This window comes from Rana temporaria, chromosome 6 (genome assembly GCF_905171775.1).
Source record: "Rana temporaria chromosome 6, aRanTem1.1, whole genome shotgun sequence".
NCBI classification, from domain to species: domain Eukaryota; kingdom Metazoa; phylum Chordata; class Amphibia; order Anura; family Ranidae; genus Rana; species Rana temporaria.
The window spans coordinates 139,760,579-139,773,606 of NC_053494.1; the positions used below are offsets into that span (position 1 = coordinate 139,760,579).

Genomic DNA, 13,028 nt, shown 5'->3' on the forward strand with positions numbered 1-13,028 from the left:
CCCTGCAGCGCCACCTAGTGGTTAACCCCTTCACTGCCAGTTAGGGTTGTCCCGATACCGATACTAGTATCGGTATCGGGACCGATACCGAGTATTTGCGGGAGTACTTGTACTTGCGCAAATGCTCCTGATGCCTGGCCGAATACTTTTTTTGTATTTATCAACATGTTCTATGAAAATTCTTTGAGTTTTTTACTACTGCGTGACAAGCAAATACATTTTTTTTATTAATTTTTACTCATTTTTATTATTTTATAATGTCTTGAGTTACAGTTTTTCATAATTCTAAAGAAAATATCCTTAGTCTGTATTGTGGTTTGAAAACTGTCACATGACATTTAAAAAAAGTATCGGTATTCAGTATCGGCGAGTACATAAAAAAATGTATCGGTACTTGTACTCGGTCCTAAAAAAGTGGTATCGGGACAACCCTACTGCCAGTGTAATTTTTACAGTAACTTTACCTTTTTAGCACTGATCGCTGTAAAAATGACAATGGTCCCAAAAATTTGTCAAAAGTGTCCGATGTGTCCGCCTTAAAGTCGCAGTCACAATAAAAATCGGTGATCGGCGCCATTACTAGTAAAATAAAAAAAAATAATAAAAATGCCATAAAACTATCCCCTATTTTGTAGATGCTATAACTTTTGCGCAAACCAATCAAAAATCACTTATTGCAATTTTTTTTACCAAAAATATGTAGAAGAATACGTATCAGCCTAAACTGTGTAAATTTTTTTTTTTATATATTTTTTAGGAATAATTATTATAGCAAAAATTAAAAAATATAGATTTTTTTTCAAAATTGTCGCTGTATTTTTGTTTATAGCGCAAAAAATAAAAACCGCAGAGGTGATCAAAAACCACTATTTGTGGGAAAAAAAGGACGTCAATTTTGTTTGGGAGCCACGTCGCACCACCGCGCAATTGTCAGTTAAAGCGACTTAGTGCCCAATTGCAAAAAGTGGCTTGGTATTTGACTAGCAAAATGGTCTGGGGCTGAAGCGGTTAACAGACCTGAATCAGAGTGCTGACCCAAAGTAAGATGAATGGAGGTCAGACACATGTGTGGTAGTCAGGCAGTTATCTCACATTAGCGTTCTGCTTGCCTGTGTAGATTCCTTCTTAAAGGTGTGTCAGTGACTGCTGAATTGAACTGAGATAATAATAGGAGATGTGTTGTAATACAGGATCTTATAAATTAAACATATCAGTACTGGAGTTACATACAACAAGATTCATACTTGCACTGAAAATCTTATTTTAATTGGTGGAAAAGAAAAAAACAGGGAGCTGCGGTGGCTCAACGCGATTGGCACTGCGCTGACAAGCCATTCACCTATGCAGCTAGGGGTTCGGATCCCGGTCTCGGCTACATGTGAATTGAGTTTGGTGGTCTCAGCCTGGCTCCCGGTGGGTCCGCTATGCGAGGTAAAAGCCTGCGCTTAGTACGCCCACCCCCCTCCCACAAAAAAACACCACACTTACACGCACTCAAAATTGGGTTAACATGCACGCACTTTGACCACGCTGTCTCTAAAAAGAGAGGTGAAGGACTAACGGGGCTGGTTGAGCGGGCTAGATCCTCTCACTCCGTTATAGGGAGTCCCTCTGCCCCGTTGGGCTTCAAAGCGGAGCAGGCTATGTGGGAGGACCCCCTCACGCACCCGCCATTGCCACCCGGGGCATGGAGAAAGGTGGCAGAATGCATATATCAGTTTTATGGTGTCAGATGACTATCCAGACATAGTGATACATGATATGTACAGGTATAGTGAAAGATGAACTTGAAAGACGAACATGCTCCCAGGGGCGGACTGACCACTCGGGCACTGCCCGAGGGCCCCATGCCACTAGGGGGCCCCATCAGGGTTGCCAGCCTCAGTAAAACCAGGGACAGTATGTAAAAATCTGTGTGTTTTTTAAAAGTGTGTGTATGTGTATTCTGTGTGTATGTATACTGTGTGTGTATATTGTGTGTCTATGTGTGTGTATACTGTGTATGTATACTGTATGTGTGTATACTGTGTGTCCCCATAATCTCCTATTGCCCGGGGGCCCCATAATCTCCTATTGCCCTGGGGCCCCATAATCTCCTATTGCATGGGGGCCCCATGAGTTGTCAGTCCTCCCCTGCATGCTCCCACATAATCACAAGTTCGAGCTAACACATTTACATTACTTACATTTTTAATTACTTCCTATCCACAAGCACATATTTCATCACATAGCTATATATTTTTTTTCTACACTACTGCTGTTGAAAGAACACGTTTGCTAATATTTTAAAGCCCACATTTGGCCCACATGTGTGTTGTGCCTTAGAAGAAAGGGTGGAAGGCCTGTTCTGGACAAGCAACCCTGGATGTGCATCTTCCAGTCTAATGCTGACAGGAGTCAGGACAATGCATTGCAGTGATGAAGTGGAGATTATTTAGTTTAGAGCACTTCATGGCACTTCGCTTCATGAATGTGATGATTGTGCTTGTACACATTTCTCATGCTTCTCCTAATGTTGTTATAGGTCTTTTATTGGAGTTTTAATTAACAAAAGCACTATATCCAGTCCCTGGAATTAATATGCGTAAAGGCCTGAGAGGTTACCATGGATATTATGGTATTTGATGGGTTCATCTTTGGAATTTTCTTTAGTAAATAAAACACAAATATAGAGGCAAAATGATTTCCTTCACACAATCAATGTATTGGCAAAGTACAATATATACTCGAGTATAAGCCGACCCGAATATAAGCAGAGGTACCTAATTTTACCACAAAAAACTGGGAAAACTTATTGAATCGAGTATAAGCCTAGGGTGTCCATCTGCATGCCTCACTGTGCCTCACTTTGCCTCACTGTGTCCATGTGCATGCCTCACTGTGTCCATGCCTCACTGTGCCCATGCCTCACTGTGCCCATGCCTCACTGTGCCCATGCCTCACTTTGCCCATGCCTCACCTCACTGTGTCCATGACTAGACTGACGTTTAACATCGGAGTCTATGTAAGGGGTGCCCGGCTTTGAAAAATCGGTGCTCCGCGGTCGTAGGTCCCCTGGACAACAAATGTTGTACACTTGTAGAGGAGCTACATATGTGGAAAGTTTGGGGTTCATGGGACCTACAGCCGTCCGGTACCGGGTCCCCAAGTCTGGGAGATCAGGCGAAAAAGGTGACTCTAGTATAAGCCGAGGGAGGCATTTTGAGCACAAAAAAAGTGTGGAAAAACTTGGCTTATACTTGAGTATATACGCTATCTCAAATCAGTAAATTCTAGAATTGGCGTTATTTGTTTTCTGAAATGTCTGGCTCCAGATAAGGTAAGCATACTGCAGAAATGCCACATCAGGATGTAGATCAATGATGATGATTAACTATTATTAAGGTCAGATGAATTGTTTAGGTATAACTAAAGTCTAAAATTTCTTTAAAGTTTTGGATAGCGGAGAAAGATTAGAACACCTCTCAGGTTATTGTTGCTGTTTATGTCCCCATTAGGAATATTCACCCTCTCTATTTGTCCTGGTAACCATTATTGTTGAAAGTGAAAGTGAAATAAAATTTTAGGTTGTCACCAGGACAGGAATATTGGAGAAAACGTCCAATGAGGACACTAGTTCTGATGACCTTGGTGATAATGAGGGATTTCCTCTTGTAAAGGGAAATCACCCCACTGGGGCACAGAGGGCATATGATACCTGACAGGGATTGTAACTCTCCGGTATTCTATCCAAATGAAAAAGAAAAGTTTTGCCTTTAGTTCTATCTGTGTACAGAGGTTAAAATAGCATTGTGAAGGTGGTTAAAATTAAGGGCTTGTTGATGTGTCCAGGTAGGGGTTAGGGATAGCTTCCAGTTAGGGCCACTTAGGGATCATTCTCATTTATATATTTTACTACTGAAAGACTCACATAGAAAACTATTATGCTGAAAAATATACCAGTAATCTAAGCTTTGATTAGAGTGTTGGGGTTATTATGCAAAAGGAAAGATAACACATCAAGAGCTATACTGGCTTAAGAGCTGTCATATGATTTTAAAGAAGTCATATCAGGCTCAACTCAAGTTGTAACAATCATTGTTTGCCAAAACAGCCATTATTTCTCAAAAATTAATAGTCCCATGGCTAAAAAAATACTATGCATTATAGTTTTTGTGAATTTAGCCTTGTTTCCTAATGTTGCACCACTCTAAAAACATTTCAAAAAGGACCTGTAATTAGCTTGAAAACTCACTTGTATCATCAAAACATCATTTAGGAACCTTTGCTTCATTGCTGTAATATCCGTCATCATATGCTGCCTTGATTTTTGCGTTAGAGCGAGAGAAACAATTTTAGCATTGGACCTCCTCTGTAACTTTAAACTAGTAACCTGTAAAAAAAAAATGAAAGCGTCGCCTATAGGATCTTTAAGTTTGGCGCCATTCCACAAGTGTGCGTAATTTTAAAGCGTGACATGTCAGGTATCTATTTACTTGGCGTAACATCATATTTCACTCTATACAAAAATATTTGGCTAACTCTACTGTTTTGTTATTTTTAATTAACCACTTAAGGACCGGACCAATATGCTGCTAAATGACCCAAGGGGTTTTTACAATTCGGCACTGCGTCGCTTTAACAGACAATTGCGCGGTCGTGCGACGTGGCTCCCAAACAAAATTGGCGTCCTTTTTTCCCCACAAATAGAGCTTTCTGTTGGTGGTATTTGATCACCTCTGCGGTTTTTATTTTTTGCGCTATAAACAAAAATAGAGTGACATTTTTGAAAAAAATGCAATATTTTTTACTTTTTGCTATAATAAATATCCCTCAAAAACATATATAACATTTTTTTTCCTCAGTTTAGGTCGATACGTATTCTTCTACCTATTTTTGGTAAAAAAAATCGCAATAATCGTTTATCGGTTGGTTTGCGCAAAATTTATAGCGTTTACAAAATAAGGGATAGTTTTATTGCATTTTTATTTTTTTTCATTTTTTTTTACTACTAATGGCGGCGATCAGCGTTTTTTTTGTGACTGCGACATTATGGCGGACACTTCGGACAATTTTGACACATTTTTGGGACAATTGTCATTTTCACAGCAAAAAATGCATTTAAATTGCATTGTTTATTGTGAAAATGACAGTTGCAGTTTGGGAGTTAACCACATGGGGCGCTGTAGGAGTTAGGAGTGTAGGAGTGTGTGTTTACAACTGTAGGGGGGTGTGGCTGTAGGACTGACATCATCGATCGAGTCTCCCTATAAAAGGGATCACTCGATCGATGCAGCCGCCACAGTGAAGCACGGGGAAGCCATGTTTACACACAGCTCTCCCCGTTCTTCAGCTCCAGGGAGCAATCGCGACGGAGCGGCTATAAACGAATAGCCACACCGTCGTCCTGTATCGCTCCCCGTGGGAATCCGACCGCCGCATGTAGCGGGGGGGGGGGTCCCGATCGGACCCGCGGAAAGGCAGGGACGTACAGGTACGCCAATGTGCCTGTACGTGCTATTCTGCCGACGTATATCTACATGCAGCGGTCGGGAAGCGGTTAATGAAAACTCTTTTTTTTATTTAAACGAGTTTGAAAAATTGTTGCCATTTTATTCCCTAGGATCTCTGCTAAAAAAAATATATAATGTTTGGGGGTTCTGGGTCATTTTCTAGCAAAAAAATTATGATTTTTACATGCAGGAGAGTAGTGCCAGAATAGACGTGATTAAACCAGCTCAGCATCAACATTTTCTGATTTTAGCAGCTAATGCAACTTTCGGTCAGAATACCTTGTGACCCTGAGTTCAAGTAATGCACTTTACTGGCTAATTTAAAGAGTTTCCATCACTAACCTAAAAAATCCAGGTAAAAACACAAAAAAACAAGTATTTTACATGCATACATGCAGTGTTTTTTTATTCACTTGCAATGGGCCTTAGAACTTCCTACAAAATGTAACTAGTCAGTTCCCTAGCAAAGCCCTCTCCCCCTTGTTTGTCATAGCTATCTCCTGTTCTTTGAGGCCCTGTACACACGTCCGAGAAACTCGACGGGCAAAACACATCGACACTATTTGGCTCGACGAGTTTCTCGTCGGTTTCCTCGGCCAAAAGTGTACACATGACCGGGTTTCTCGGCAGAATACGGCTCCGATCGAGTTTCTGGCTGAATTCTGCCGAGAAACTCGGTCGTGTGTACGGGGCCTGAGTGTCTGGGTTTGGCCAGCTTCTCTGCCTCTCCCTTCACCTCACTACAAAACTTTTTATGTAGCTGCTAGGAGAAGAGCAAAGGTAAATCCCATAGAGTGTCCCCTAAGAGACAGCTCTGAGTCTGCTGAGGGTGCTGACATCATATCTAGAATGGCAGTGCCCAGCAGCAGTCTCAGAAGTTTTGCAGGAAAATAAAATGCATTAAATCTGTTAAATGCATATATAACTTTATGGTAATATTTGATTGAAGTTAATGGTTTGTCGACAGAGGCCTGTTATGTTATTAAAGATGCAAGCTTTCTAGGCCCCATAGGTCCTGTCTTCAAGCTTCATACAATTCACTCAGGAGAGAGATGCAAAATACCGGCATTCAAGGAGATATGCCAGGAAAGTCAAAAGGGATGTCTAAAGGAAGCAAGCAAAGTACCCCTACTTTGTGCGGGTAAAACTAGGCTACTAGTATTATATGCTGACTGTTATGTGGCCATAACAGAATCTAGATGGAAAGTAGTAATTTCTCGGATTGATATTAAGCCTTTCTGGGAATGATTTGGCTAGTCTAGGACTGGTGACTATTAGCTAGATTCACAAAGAGTTAAGCCGGCGTATCAGTAGATACACTGTCGTAACTCTGAATCTAAGCCGTCGTACATTTAAGTGTATTCTCAAATTGAGATACACTTAAATGTAGCTAAGATACGACTGCCTGCGCCGTCGTATCTTAGCTGTCTAGTTCCACCTGCCGCTAGGGGCGTGAACGCTGATTTACACCTAGAATGCGTAAATCAGCGAGATACACCTATTCACGAACGTACGCTTGCCCGTCGCAGTAAAGATACGCGGTTTACGTAAGGCGTTTTCAGGCGTATAGTTAGTCCAACAAATAGCTTGCCTAGCCAATGTTAAGTATGGACGTCGTTCCCACTTTGAATTTTGAAAATTTTACGTCGTTTGCGTAAGTCGTCCGTGAATGGGGCTGGACGTAATTTACGTTCACGTCGAAACCAATAAGTCCTTGCGGTGTACTTTGGAGCAATGCACACTGGGATATGTCCAGGGGCGGCGCATGCGCCGTTTGTTAAAAACGTCAATCACGTCGGGTCATGGTTTATTTACATAAAACACGCCCACCTCTTCACAATTTGAATTATTATTATTATTATTATTATTATTATTATACAGGATTTATATAGCGCCAACAGTTTACGCAGCACTTTACAATATAAAGGGAGACAAAACAGTTACAATACAATAAAATACAAGAGGATTAAGAGGGCCCTGCTCAGAAGAGCTTACAATCTAATAGGGTGGGGCAGGTGGTACAAAAGGTTGTAACTTTGGGGAATGAGCTGATGGAAGTGGTAAAAGATTAGGTGAAGACGTGATAGGCTTCCCTGAAGAGGTGGGTTTTCAGGGATCGCCTGAAGGTAGCAAGAGTAGGGGATAGCCGGACAGGTTGAGGTAGTGAGTTCCAGAGGATGGGAGAGGCTCTGGAGAAATCCTGGAGACGAGCATGGGAGGAAGAGACAAGAGAGCTTGACAGTCGGAGGTCTTGAGAAGAGCGGAGAGGACGGTTTGGGATATGTTTAGAGACAAGATTGGTGATGTAGCTTGGGGCAGAGTTGTGGATGGCTTTGTAGGTTGTGGTTAGTATTTTGAATTTAATTCGCTGGGTGATAGGAAGCCAGTGTAGGGATTGGAGGAGAGGTTTGGCAGATACTGAGCGGTTTGTAAGGTGGATAAGTCTGGCAGCAGCATTCATAATAGACTGAAGTGGGGATAGCCTAAACAGAGGCATGCCAATAAGAAGGGAGTTACAATAGTCAAGGCGAGAGATAACAAGGGAGTGAATGAGGAGTTTGGTGGTTTCATTTCTTAGAAAGGGGCGAATTTTACACCTGCCCATTTACGCTACGCCACCGTAACTTAGGAGGCAAGTGCTTTGTGAATACAGCACTTGCCTCTCTGACTTACGGCGGCGTAGCGTAAATACGATACGCTACGCCGGCTCAAAAATACGTAATTTAAGATATCACAATTGATGAACAATATGCTACTTTGAAGATTGGTTTGCCAATTCATCTGGCTCTTAAACATATTTTTTCAAAATTAACTGGCACTAATGTCAATTTTGTGCTGATATTTCATCTGAAAGTTTCTGCAAATACGATGTCCATCACTATGAAGGAAGGCAAATACATTATGTGTTCAAAGAAGATTGCTAATAGATCTGTAATGTCTAGCACAACATTAAGTGCAAGTAGACACAGAACAAGAAGCCACATTTATCCATGCTATTTAGGAAACCATTAATCTCTTAGTATATGTTTTTTTTTACATTGTGCTCTTAAAGTGGTTGTAAAGCTGGAAGGTTTTTTACCTTAAAACATTCTATGCATTACGGTAAAAAAACCTTCTGCGTTCTGCGCTCTACCAGCCCCCTCCCTTATATTTACCTCTAAGCCTGATTTTGATCCAGCTTTGTGCATGGGAGCATTGTCTCTCTCCGCTCTCTCTCTCCTCAGGCTTAGAGATGGCAGTGGGAGCCATTGGCTCCTGGTGCTGTCAATCATGGCCAGTGAGGGGATAGTGTGGGGCGGGCCCAGTCAACACTCTGTGCTGCAAAGCATATGAGACTTGGGAGAGAGCCCACGTTAGTGCCCCTATAGCAGGTAACTTGCTATGGGGGCACTCAGCAGGGGTGGAAGAACCAGGAGCGCCATGACGGGATCTGAAAAGAGGGTCGGAGCTGCTCTGTGCAAAACCATTACACAAAGCTATCAATTATGATATGTTTGTTATTAAATAAAATGTAAATTAAATAAATAAAAAATAAGAATTGCAGGTTTACAAGCACTTTATTGCGGCACAAATACTTTTAGGATGATTCTTTAAAACATCATTACCTTTTCTTTCAATGTGTTAAAAAAAATGGTGTCAAACTAACAAGCTAAACTAAAGGCCAACAGATGGGAAAGGACTGCCCCTTCCTTCCTTGAAAACCACAATAAAATTATAAAAAAAAAAGAGAGAGAGAGAGAGAAATACACAGTGGGGTAGATCCACGTACCTGGGTGCATTAATACGCATTTTTTTTCGAATCCAAAAAGAATTTGCGCCGTAACTTACGGCGGCGTAGTGTATCTCTGGCGGTGTAAGGGCGCAGAATTCAAATGGATGTAATGGGGGCGTGTTTTATGTTAATACGTTGTGACCCGATGTGAACAACATTTTTTTTAACTGTGCATGCGCCATCCGTGGGGGTATCCCAGTGCGCATGCTCGAAATTAACCCGGAAAAAGCCAATGCTTCCGACGGTGACGTCATACTACGCAAATCCCTATTCGCGAACGACTTACGCAAACGACGTAAAAATTTCCAAATTGTACGCGGGAACAACGGCCATACTTAACATTGAGTACGCCTCATAACAGCACCTTTAACTATACGCCGGAAAAAGCCGAACAAAAACGACGTTAAAAAATGCGCCGGCCGGACGTACGTTCGTGGATCGCCGTAAATAGCTAATTTGCATACTCGACGCGGATTTCGATGGAAACGCCACCTAGCGGCCGCCGAAAAATTGCATCTAAGATCCGACGGCGTACTAAGACGTACGCCTGTCGGATCGATCCCAGATGCCGTTGTATCTTGTTTTGTGGATACAAAACAAAGATACGATGCAGGAAATTTAAAATTACGCCGGCGTATCAATGGATACGCCGGCGTAATCCTTTTGTGGATCTGCTCCAGTGCATTTAAATGCCACCTTTTCTTCAGTTATTAGTGTTGGCAAAAATTGGGGGGTGCATTGCTGGTTACTGAATAGCAGCTTCCGGCAACTGAAAATATGCTGAGTGATCAATCCTCAGAAAAGGCTGTGCCTGCCGGTCTTGGGTTTGCTATTTCACAGCAGAAAGCAAAGTTTGAAGAGAAAAGTAGAATTAAAGTGTGGCTCTGGTTCCTCCTTTCTCCACTTCTCCTCCTGATGCAAAAGAGGCTATGATGGAAAACATGCCCCTGTTTAGGTCCTAAAAATGATATAGGTTGTCCACCCTGCCCAAAAACCAGATCCCAACGAAGATGAGTGTCAAAATAGACCTTTCTGATTTTGATGATCAAGGTATACATGAAATTAGCTAAAAACCTGGAATTTGTATATTCTGTCAATGCACATTTATTGCTCAAACACTTTTAAAGTAAAGCCAATGACCTTTGAACTTGAGTGTTACCACTGATGGAAATTTTACATGCTGTAATTGAGTTATAATTGAGTAGTCTAAACTCAACCCACTCGTGCATGGAAGTCCTGTATTCTGTAAGCTCGCTGTAGGGAAATGTTTATGCATTAGATGTATAATTGATACGTTTCTGAGTATTTAAGGCTAAGCATGAAAATGTCCTCAGTGATATTTGTTTAAAGCTGAAAAAGTCTCAGTTCAGTGCTGAAAGACATGCTTTATACTATGGCCTCTTGGATGATCAACCCTGTCACTAATACAAGCGATAAGAAGGACAAGGTGGCATGAGGGACATAAGCCGCTGCCTGGGTGATTGGAATGCATCCTGCACACGTCCAGTGCCTGCCACGATTCCCCAGGCTCCCCTTCTGACAGGTGAAAATGTACTCATTAAGTGAAATTTTATTCATCCTTCTTTTATCATGTATTATTGAACACGGCATGTAAGGAGTGCAGGAATTTTCAAAGTGGGTGAAATCTTAGGCAAACATCAAGCAGGCTTGGTATATGTGGCACCGGACTGAAAAGCAGACATGCTTTAGAAACCAGAAACAAGACATGTTCAGGCTTATTAAAAGTACAGAGCAAGAGAGAAAAAGCAAGAGGAAGTTTCTATAGTAACCAATCAAAATTGTTTTGGTTTTATTCTTGCTTCAATAAAATGAGTTCTGATTGGTTGCTATGGGTTACTATGTGTGCTTTTTGTTCTTGTGCTCTTATTAAATGGTATATACCATTTTATTTACTATTCATTGATATCATTACCTCTATGATTAAAGGACAGGAATGTATATTGTAAGGTTTTCTAAACAGATCTTTGACTATATTCTAGTGAATCTGTACCAGAGGAAACACTACGGAGGGCCAAGCAGATTGGGTTTTCTGATCGTTATATTGGGAAGTGCCTGGGGCTCTCTGAAGCTCAAACCAGAGAGTTTAGATTGAACAAGAATGTCAAGCCTTGGGTTAAACAGGTAAGCAAATTTTCCCTAATAATACATACTTGCAAGCTTAACAGGCTAGAGCAGTTAATAGAGATACATTATTTGTTAAGTATATGCAACACGTAAGAAACAATAGCTCGTATTAAGTGTTAGGAATTTTTTTAAAGGGTTCTTTTCAAGTTCTGCTGTATCTAGTGCCGTCGCTACGGAGTCCGCCAGCTCCCGCCTGCTCATCGGGAGATCTCTCCGCTGATCTCCGCTGAGCTGGCGGATGACAAGTCCCTCTCTGCTCACTGAGTGGGGAGGGGCTTGTGCAGCTCCGCTGTCTCCTATGGAGAGATCTGATTAAAATGGACAGCATGTCCGTTTTCATCAGATTTCACCCGATCCGATCCGCCATGGACAGATGGGGACGTATCGCCAGCCGCCTGGCGGATCGGATCGGGTCGGATGTCAGCGGACATGTCTCCGCTGACATCCGACGCTCCAAGGGATTGCATGGAGCGGTCGTTAAGGTCCGCCGTCAAAACTGACAGGCGGACCTGAACGGTCCGATCGTGTGAAAGGGGCCTAAAGTGCCCAAAGACACTGATACACAATCAAAAACAAATGATAAATAGACACCATCTGTTATAGCGTGTTGAGTGCTCCAAAAAAGTGCATATGGCATTAATATGAAACAAATATTAATAAGACACAGTCTTTGGATAAAGTGCTAAGTGCTCCAAACAAAGTACATAACGTGCTCCAAAATATTGTTGGTCTCATGTGCCACACTCCCCTCTTGTGACCCCACTCAACAAAAAGCATGAACCCTCAGCTTTGCAGTCTGGGGTCAAAAATGCTGTGATCTATAAGATCTGGTATGCAATGATTTCTCAGACTTTTCTTTCAAAGGTACCGGTAGCTGTTTGGGGACATTCCAAATTAAACGACCAAGCTCAGAGAAAAAACGAGGGACAGAGAAGTAACCAGTAGTGAAATACTGTTTGGGGAATGTAGAATGTGCAATGAACGCCACTTACAAAATATCAGGTATAACAGGCATCAGTGCAGCGTTCTAGATACCCAGCTGATCTGCGTGTGTTCCACGGAGGGCATTTCGCCTCTCCTCCGGGGTGTCATCATGTCCTTGCGTTGAAGCACTCCCGGTTTGTGTAACCATTGACGCTACTTTCGCACTCCGTGAAACGCGCGGCGATTAGTTGTGTGTCCGGATCTTTGCACTGATGCCTGTTGTACCTGATTTTTTATTGTGCATTTTATATTACCCAAACAGTATTTCACTATCCGTTCCTTCTCTGTCATATTTTCTCCAAACATGGTCGTTTTGTTTAGAATGTCCCCAAAAAGCTACTTTTAAATGAAAAGTCTGACAATTTGTTGCATACCAGATCTTATAGATCACAGCGTTTTTGACCCCAGACTACAAAGCTGAGGGTCTGCAGATACTGGTTCCTCTCCCCTGCAGCTGCTGTAGTTGCATCATTGATTCACAGAGATCTGTGATTGAATAAACTACAAGTCCAATCTTCCACTGCAGCAGATGAACTTTTAGTTCTCAATGGACTACCAGTGGGCTAAACCGTGCACTCGTAGTCCAATGACACTTCCTGCAACTCAGTAACTGAAATCTCATATTGTGTGTGTGT

At 42.0% G+C, this 13,028-nt stretch overlaps 1 protein-coding gene across 1 annotated transcript in view; it reads left to right on the plus strand.

The window, feature by feature from the left end:
* Positions 1 to 13,028, plus strand: part of CPS1 (carbamoyl-phosphate synthase 1) — a 147,482-nt gene that overhangs the window by 76,011 nt on the left and 58,443 nt on the right. Inside the window, exon 22 of the mRNA XM_040357458.1 lies at positions 11,265 to 11,406. Within this exon, the coding sequence (XP_040213392.1) occupies positions 11,265 to 11,406 (142 nt within the window). The remainder of the gene's footprint in view (positions 1 to 11,264; positions 11,407 to 13,028) is intronic.